Source organism: Cnephaeus nilssonii (assembly GCF_951640355.1).
Source record: "Cnephaeus nilssonii genome assembly, chromosome: 20".
NCBI classification, from domain to species: Eukaryota; Metazoa; Chordata; class Mammalia; order Chiroptera; family Vespertilionidae; genus Cnephaeus; species Cnephaeus nilssonii.
The window spans coordinates 51,375,426-51,384,110 of NC_137091.1; the positions used below are offsets into that span (position 1 = coordinate 51,375,426).

Genomic DNA, 8,685 nt, shown 5'->3' on the forward strand with positions numbered 1-8,685 from the left:
GGAGTTGAAGATAAAATTATTTTCCACATTCAATATTCACAAGGCCTTTATGCAGTGTGAAATTTTCAATTTTTAAAAAATATATTTTATTGATTTTTTTATAGAAAGGGAGCATGTGAGAAACATCGATCAGCTGCCTCCTGCACACTCCCTACTGGGGATGTGCCCACAACCAAGGTACATGCCCTTGAATGAAATCGAACCTGGGACCCTTCCGTCCACAGGCCACCATTCTACCCACTGAGCCAACCCCCAATTATTTAATTGATTCCAGAGACAGAGAGAAACATGACGAGAATTATTAATTGGCTGCCTCTGTAACCCCGTTAGGGATCAAGCCTGCAAACCAGGCGTGTGCCCCTGACCAGAATTGAACCTGGGCCCCTTCAGTCCACAGTCTGAGGCTCTATCCACTGAGCCAAACCAGCTAGGGAAAATCTTTGATGTTTAATGAGGCTTGAACCATAGCCTAAAATATATCCCATATTCACCACACTCATAAGGCCTTTCTCTGATGTGAACTCTGGTGTTTTAAGAGACTAGAGCTGTAAGTAAAGCATTTCCCACATTCACTGCACTCATAAGGTCTTTCTCCAGTGTGAACTCTCTGATGCTGAAAAAGTGCAGAGCTTTGGCTAAAATATTTCCCACATTGGCTACACTCATAAGGCCTTTCTCCAGTGTGAATTCTTATGTGTTTGATAAGACTAGAACTGTAAGTAAAGAATTTCCCACATTCACTGCACTCATACGGCCTTTCTCCGGTGTGAACTCTCCTATGCTGAAAAAGTGCAGAGCTTTGGCTAAAAGATTTCCCACATTCGCTGCACTCATAAGGCCTTTCTCCAGTGTGAATTCTTTTGTGTTTGATGAGACTATAGCTGTAAGTAAAGAATTTCCCACATTCACTGCACTCATAAGGCCTTTCCCCAGTGTGAACTCTCTGATGTTTTAAGAAACTAGAATTGTGAGTAAATAATTTCCCACATTCACTGCACTCATAAGGCCTTTCTCCAGTGTGAATTCTCCAATGCTCTAGAAGCACAGAGCTTTGGCTAAAACCTTTCCCACATTCGGTGCACTTATACGGCTTTTCTCCACTATGAACTCTGGAGTGATCAATCAGGCGGGAATTTAGAGTAAAGGATTTTCCACATTCACTGCAGGAATACGGCCTGGACCCAGAGTGAACTCTCTGGTGTTTTAGGAGACTGGAGTTGTAGGTAAAGAACTTTCCACATTCACTGCACTCATATGGCTTTTCTCCTGTGTGAACACTCCTGTGTTGAAGGAGTGCAGAGCTTTGGCTAAAGGACTTCCCACATTCCCCACACTCATAAGGCCTTTCTCCAGTGTGAATTCTTCCATGTTTAATAAGGTTGGACTTGTTGCTAAATAATTTTCCACATAAATCACACTTGTGAGGCCGTGCTCCAATGTGAACTCTCCGGTGTTGAATGAGGCTAGAGCTTTGCTTAAAGGACTTCCCACATTCCCCACACTCATAAGGCTTTTCCCCAGTGTGAGTTCTCCAATGGTCAACAAGGCTATAGCTTTTGCCATGAGATTTTCCACATTCATTGCTCACGTGGCATCTTTCTCGGGTGAGGACTCTCTGGTCTTGAACAAGCATGCATTTGCAATTAAAATCTTTCATGTATTCCGGGTCAGACAGAGTGTTTCCCTTGTGAGAGTCTGTGGCACACTCAGTTTCCCTGTTTGACTTCTCCCTGGTGTGTGTTGCCTGATGCTGGAGAAATCCTGAGCTGGCCAGGAAGTCCGTCAAAACCTCCTCACAGGAACCGGGCTTCCCCAAAACACAGAATTTGCAGTCCTTTACAAATGACGTTCTGTCCACGTGGCCTCTGAAGCACATCTCTCCCGTGAGCTGCTTCTGATGCTCAAGTTCCTTGCTAACATCCACCTGTTTCTCACATGCCCCCATCTTGTACAGTTTCTGCTCATGATGTGTTCCCGGGTGCCCAATGAAGTGCAAAATGTCTCCCATGTTCACACCACACAGCTCACAAGGATGGGCCTTCGGGGGAGACACACCTGCCTTGGGAGTCCTGACCTCTGACACTCCTTGTAAAGAACTGCTGAGCTCAGATGGGACCTCCTCATTCTGGGCTCCATGCCAACAACCTGAAAACGAAAAGTGCTGGTTAAGTGCATGTTGTCTCTGGTGGGAAGGGGCAGTCCACACACGTGTGTCTGACAAACCCAGGAACAAGTCCATGGCATTGTGTGCAGGACCAGGGAGTTAGTACACGTTGAGGATGGGGCTGCTCCGCAGTACTGGGCCATGAAGAGCACATACTGCGGAGGCCTCACGTAGACACAGGGTCCACAGGTCACTTCAACAATGACTTCCCTGAAGAACTTCACTACTGGTAAGACGCGAAAGTTGTGCAGACCGGTGTGTTAGGGCACAAAAAAATACAACTATAAGAGTGCAGCTGGTATTCAAGGACTTTTAGAAATATGCACACACCTCAGGACATAATGCATAGAGGCCAACGAGGAAAGCACGACAGATGGAGTGGTGAGAAAAACAGGCTAGACACACAGTGTAGAGATTTGAGGCTTGAGGTGAGAGTAGAAGCGATAAGTGATAGAGCTGAGAAACTGGTGAGTCTGGGGCTCTTCAATGAAGGAGGCCATGCACAGACCTCAACCCCATTAAGCACAGCACCCATCCAGGGGTCTAAGCACCAATCCATGGGTCTAAGCACAGCACCCATCCAGGGGTCTAAGCACCCATCCATGGGTCTAAGCACAGCACCCATCCAGGGGTCTAAGCACAGCACCCATCCAGGGTCTAAGCACAGCACCCATCCAGGGGTCTAAGCACAGCACCCATCCAGGGTCTAAGCACCCATCCAGGGGTCTAAACACAGCACTCATCCAGGGTCTAAGCACAGCACCCATCCAGGGGTCTAAGCACAGCACCCATCCAGGGTCTAAGCACAGCACCCATCCAGGGTCTAAGCACCCATCCAGGGGTCTAAACACAGCACCCATCCAGGGTCTAAGCACAGCACCCATCCAGGGTCTAAGCACAGCACCCATCCAGGATCTAAGCACAGCACCCATCCAGGGTCTAAGCACAGCACCCATCCAGGGTCTAAGCACAGCACCCATCCAGGATCTAAGCACAGCCCCTATCCAGGGTCTAAGCACAGCACCCATCCAGGGTCTAAGCACCCATCCAGGGTCTAAGCACAGCACCCATCCAGGGGTCTAAGCACAGCACCCATCCAGGGTCTAAGCACAGCACCCATCCAGGGTCTAAGCACAGCACCCATCCAGGGTCTAAGCACACATCCAGGGGTCTAAACACAGCACCCATCCAGGGTCTAAGCACAGCACCCATCCAGGGGTCTAAGCACAGCACCCATCCAGGTCTAAGCACAGCACCCATCCAGGGTCTAAGCACCCATCCAGGGGTCTAAACACAGCACCCATCCAGGGTCTAAGCACAGCACCCATCCAGGGGTCTGGGGAAGAAAGCAGTGCCTCGGTCCTGGTGTGAGGACAGACCTGCTACTGGGGTAAAGGGAAGGGCAGACACTACTGCCCCCGGCATAGGGGAGTTTGAAATCCTTACCCAGGGAGGTTATCAGAGTCAAGTTCTCCAGCATCACGTCGTGGTACAGGCGTCTCTGAGCCTCATCCAGGAGCTCCCATTCCTCCGAGGAGAAGTGCAGGGCCACGTCCTCAAAGGTCACCCTGCCCTGTGTGAGAGTAAACAAATCATCTTTTATGTCAAAGAACAGTTTAGATGGCTGCCGTTTGGGACTGTGTGACCTGGCAGCTGCCATGTTGGCCACATGGCTTGCAGTTCCACCTTCTTGAAATGGCAAAGGCCAACTTTTCCCTTTGAATTAGCCAATTGGGAAAGACTGTGCTCCAATCAAGAGTAAGGGACAGGTCACGGGCATCAGGGGTTATAAATCTGAGCAGACCACTTGCTCTGTGAGCGTGTGCTTCCAGACCATGTGTGCTCACCCTTCTTTCTACCTAGAAGTAAAGATGTTTGCCGCGCTGCCTGGCTCCTGAGTATGTTGTATCCTACCAGGACCCCTGAATTGGGGGCTCCCCTTATTTCTAACACCTGACATTGGGATGGGGACAGAGGAAACCAGAAAAGGCTCCTCTACTGAGAACCCACAATCCTCCCCCCAGCCCCCGCCCCCATCCACCCTGTGCTGTCCTCCTCCCAATCGCCCCAACTCAAAGGACAGTCCACGTCCCGGTGCCACTGTGACCTCACGGAGGACGGGGTCCCCCCTTTCCTGTGCCCTGGGTTCCCCAGGAAGAGACCGGAAGCCCCCAAACACTCAGCTCAGTTCTGCCCGGAGCAGCACACGGCCCGGGACCAGCGCCGGCATCACCGTCCACGCGGGTTTTACCGGCCGGAGGAACACCCGCACCTTCACGGGACCCTCGGGAGGGACTGGGGTCTGTGCCCGGGTGTCCCCAGGCTCTCGGTGCCCAGATCGGGGACCAGCTCTCCAAGTCCGAGAGAAGACATCCCAGGACGGTGAGGGGGGCCGGGGCCGGGAGGGACGGGGTCCCCTCCCCTTCCCTGGGGTCCCACAAGCTCCTCCACAGCCGCGGGGCCCGGGGAGGGGCTGGCCCCGGAGACAAGCGGTCCCGGGGCTCCGTGGGCTCCGCCTCCCGGACCCGGCTGCCCCGAGGCCCGGACCCGCGCCGCCGCTGACCCCCCGCAGCCGGGGCGGCTCGTCCTCCCGGGCCGCTCCCCGCCCGTCACACCCGGGTCCCCCCGAGCGCCTCGCGGGCCTGACGCGGGGCCGGGCCTGCGGGGCCGGGTCGGGGAGGCGGGGAGGCCGGGGCCGCGCTCACCTCAGCCGGGCGCCCGGGCGCGGCCGCCGCCATTGGAACCTGCGGGCGGGGCGGGCAGGGCGGCGGGCGAGGAGGCGGCTCCCTCCCGCCCTTAGGCGGGTCCCTCGCGGGGTCGCCGAGCCTCACACCCGCGTCTGTGCGGCGGCGAGAACGGCTCCCGCCACCGTCGGACCCGGCACCTGGACCCGGACTGAGCGCTCTGGAAAGTCCTACAAATCCCAGAGCAGCTAACGTGACCACAATAGCAATAGCCGGAAATACCGCCCTCTCGTAGGTGTCACCCGCCGGAGTCCCTCTTCCCTACGTTCTTATTGGATGGGGGTGCTGCCACTCCGCGCTGGGCATTCTGGGAAATGTAGTCTTTTCCCACAGCGATGCTGCCACTTCACTCTGGGCTTTCTGGGAAATGTAGTTCTTTCCTACAAAGGCAGGAAAGGCAGGGGGAAAAAGGGCTTATTGTGTAAAAAGATTCAAGCTCAGCTGCGAGGCGCGTGGGAAGTGGAGTAGGTGGCCTTTGCCTCCTCTTTATTTTTATTTTAAATATATGTTTATTGATTTCTGAGAGGAAGGGAGAGGGAGCAAGCGAAAGAAACATCAATGATGAGAGAATCACTTATCTGCCTCATGCACCCCCCACACTGGGGATCAGCCTGAAACCAGGGCATGTGCCCAGACCTGGAATCAAACTTGTTCTTCCAGGTTCTTATATTGATGCTCAACCAGTGAACCACACCGGCCAGGCTTCCCTGGCCTTTCAATGGTTCCCACCCCACCTGCAGCCAGTACAGCGCTGAGCAGCAGCAGCTCATCCCGGGCTGAGCCCCTGGACCTGCCCTCAAGGCCCCCTTTTCTCTGATCGTCCAGGGAGCTCACAGCAGCCCAGCTTTGGCTCCCTTATTTCCCACATGTTCCTGGAGCCACAGGAGCCCCGCCTAGTCTCTGCTGTTGCTTGTTCTGTCCTAGGGCCTGCCTTTTTTTTCATTATCCCCAGCGTCAAAAAATGTCGTTTCAAACTCCTGTTTGAAATCTTTTCTGCATGAAGCCAAGAACTCAAACGCTACAGGCCACCCTGAGGCAGACCCACTCCAGGCTGGTTCTGTGAGAATAAAGAAATCATCCTTTCTGTCAATGAACAGTTTAGACGGCCGCCATTTTGGACTGCGTGATTTGGCAGCCTCTATGTTTGCCCCTTGGCTTGTAGCTTCCCTGGGGGCCGTCATCTAGAAATGGCAAAGGCCAACCCCTCCCTTTGAATTAGCCAATAGCAAAAGACTGAGCGCCTGAGCTCCAACCAAGAGAAAGGACCAGGTCAGGTATGTCATGGATTATAAAACTGAGCAGACCACCTACCTGCTCAGTGTGTGCATGCTTCCAGACCATGTGTGCGCACCTTTCTATGTCAAAGTAAAGATACTTGCCTGGTTGCCTGGCTCCTGAGTATGCTTTGTGTTCTAAACTCTGATCGAGGGTCCCGGAGGCTCACTATATTTCTAACAGTTTCTCTTCCCTAAAACTGTTATGCCTGGAACATCCTCTCTAAGGACAGACCAAGGCCTGACTTTGTTTAGGAGAGTTGGGAGAACACGTGATGGCCCACACCCAGGTATTGTTGAGTCAATTCAATCTTAACACTGTTCTTTTATTTCAAATGTTTTTATTGATTTTTTAGAGAGATAGGGAGAGTGAGAAACATCAATGTTGAGAGAATCATGGATCAGCTGCCTCCTGCACACCCCCTCCTGGGATCTAGTCCCCAACCTGTGCATGTGCCCTGACCAGGAATCAAACCAGTGGTCTCGGTTCATGGGTATTCGCCCAACCACAAAGTCATATAACCTGGGCACACTATTGTGTGTGTGTGGTTTTTAAAAATATATATTTTATTGATTTTTTACAGAGAGGAAGGGAGAGGGATAGAGAGCTAGAAACATCGATGAGAGAGAAACATCGACCAGCTGCCTCCTGCACACCCCCTACTGGGGATGTGCACGCAACCAATGTACATGCCCTTGACCGGAATCAAACCTGGGACCCTTCAGTCCGCAGACCGACGCTCCATCCACTGAGCCAAACCGGTTTCGGCTATTGTGTTTTTTAATTAAATATATTTTTATTGATTACAGAGAGGGGGGAGAGAGATAAAAACGTAAATGATGAGAGAGAATAATTGATCAGCTGCCTCCTGTACGCCCTCTACTAGGGATTGAGACCACAACCCAGACATGTGCTCTGACTTGGAATAGACCCATTACCTGGCTCATATGTTGATGCTCAATAACTGAATCATCATGGCTGGGCTGCCATTTTTATTTCAAATAGTAATTATTTCGGAGAAAAGGGGAGAGGAAGAGAGATAGAAACTTCAATTATGAGAGAGAATCATCAATCAGCTGCCTTTTGAACTCCCCCTACTGGGAATGGAGCCTGCAACCTGGGCATGTGCCCTTGACAGGGAACCAAACTGTTTCAAAGGTCAGTGCTCAACCACTGAGCCATTCGGGGTTGGGCTTCTGCTCTTTCTAAAAATCAATGGAAAAATATCCTCGGGTGAGGATTAAAAAAATAAAAATAAAAGCCATTCACAATTGAGCAGAAACGTCCAGGATGAGAAATGGCTGAAGGAGCCGCTTCCTCCCTCAGAAAGCCTTCGGGTGAGTCTTTGTTCTCTGTCAGGGAAGGCACCAACCAAAAACTACCAGGCAGTGCAAGGCACAGAGATAAGGGCAGGACCGTGGGCGTGGGAGCAGGCAGTGAGGGGTCGTGGGAAAGCTGGAGGGGGAGGGTTCCCACCAAGGGTTCCATGGCCGTGCGGATGGGGCGCTGACAGTGACCAGGCTGTGTTCACAGGTCCATGTCCAAATGCAGGGGCAGGAAGCCCTGTTTTCGGAGAACATGCCCTTAGGACAGGTTGTGGCCCACTTCATGGAGCAGCACCCAAAAGCAGCCACCATAGCGCTCACCCCGGGGACACCCTCCCCGACTCCTCCAGACACATCCCGGCCAACAGCACCAGGTGAGCCAGGAGGACCCAGGTACCGGAGGGCTGGTCTGTGTGGACTCTGTCTTGGGTACAGTTTCTGTTTTGTTTTTGTTTTGTTTTGTTTTTAACGTTTTATTTCTGTTTATTTTGTAGTTGCTAATCCTCTCCCGGGGATATTTTTCAATTGATTTTTTTAGAGAGTGGAAGGGAGAGGGAGAGACAGAAAGGCAAGACATCATTGGTTGCCTCCAGCACCAGCCCTGACCAGAATCCAACTTGGGCCCTTTGGTCCGAAGGCCAATGCTCTACCACTGAGCCAAACCAACTGGGGCTTTTTATCTTTTAAAGTGGATCTTGTTTTTAAAGAAAATACTTTCATTTATTTCAGAGAGAAAGAGAGTGAGAGGGATAGAAACATAAATGATGACAAAGAATCATTGATTGGGGTTCTAGCTGGTTTGGCTGAGTGGTTAAAGCCTCAACCTGCAGACTGAAGGTCCCAGGTAATTCAGGCCAAGGGCACATGCCTGTTTGTGGGCTCAATCCCCAGTAGGGGGCGTGCAGGAGGCAGCCAATCTATGTTTCTAAATCACCATTCATGTTTCTATCTCTCTCTCCCTCTCCCTTCCTCTCTGAATCAGTAAAACTATATTTTTAAAAAATAGAATCATTGATCGGGGATTGAGCCCACTGTCCCAAGTGTGCTCTTTGGTGGGAATCGAACCTGGGACCCTTTGGTCTGCAGGCCGACACTCTGTCCACTGAGCCAAGGACTTGGGTGCAGCTTCACGGACCCCCTTTATTTCCACAGGAGATGCAGGTGAACATGGCGGCAG

The 8,685-nt window shown here is 51.9% G+C and overlaps 1 protein-coding gene across 3 annotated transcripts; it reads right to left on the reverse strand.

Annotated features, from left to right (window-relative positions):
• Positions 1-112: 112 nt before the first annotated feature.
• LOC307092756 (uncharacterized protein) lies at positions 113-5,068 on the reverse strand. Of its 3 annotated transcripts, none has more exons than XM_079760211.1 (3): positions 4,870-5,068; positions 3,611-3,737; positions 113-2,145 (listed from the first exon to the last, which is right to left on the reverse strand). In XM_079760211.1, exons 1-3 carry the CDS (start codon positions 4,900-4,902, stop codon positions 497-499), a joined length of 1,809 nt encoding a protein of 602 aa, XP_079616337.1. In that variant the 5' UTR covers positions 4,903-5,068; the 3' UTR covers positions 113-496. The 3 variants fall into 3 exon arrangements, with proteins under 3 accessions (XP_079616337.1, XP_079616338.1, XP_079616336.1); XM_079760212.1 differs by lacking the exon at positions 4,870-5,068 and adding an exon at positions 4,437-4,784 and having other exon boundaries at positions 3,611-3,732; XM_079760210.1 differs by lacking the exon at positions 4,870-5,068 and having other exon boundaries at positions 3,611-4,070.
• Positions 5,069-8,685: the final 3,617 nt, after the last annotated feature.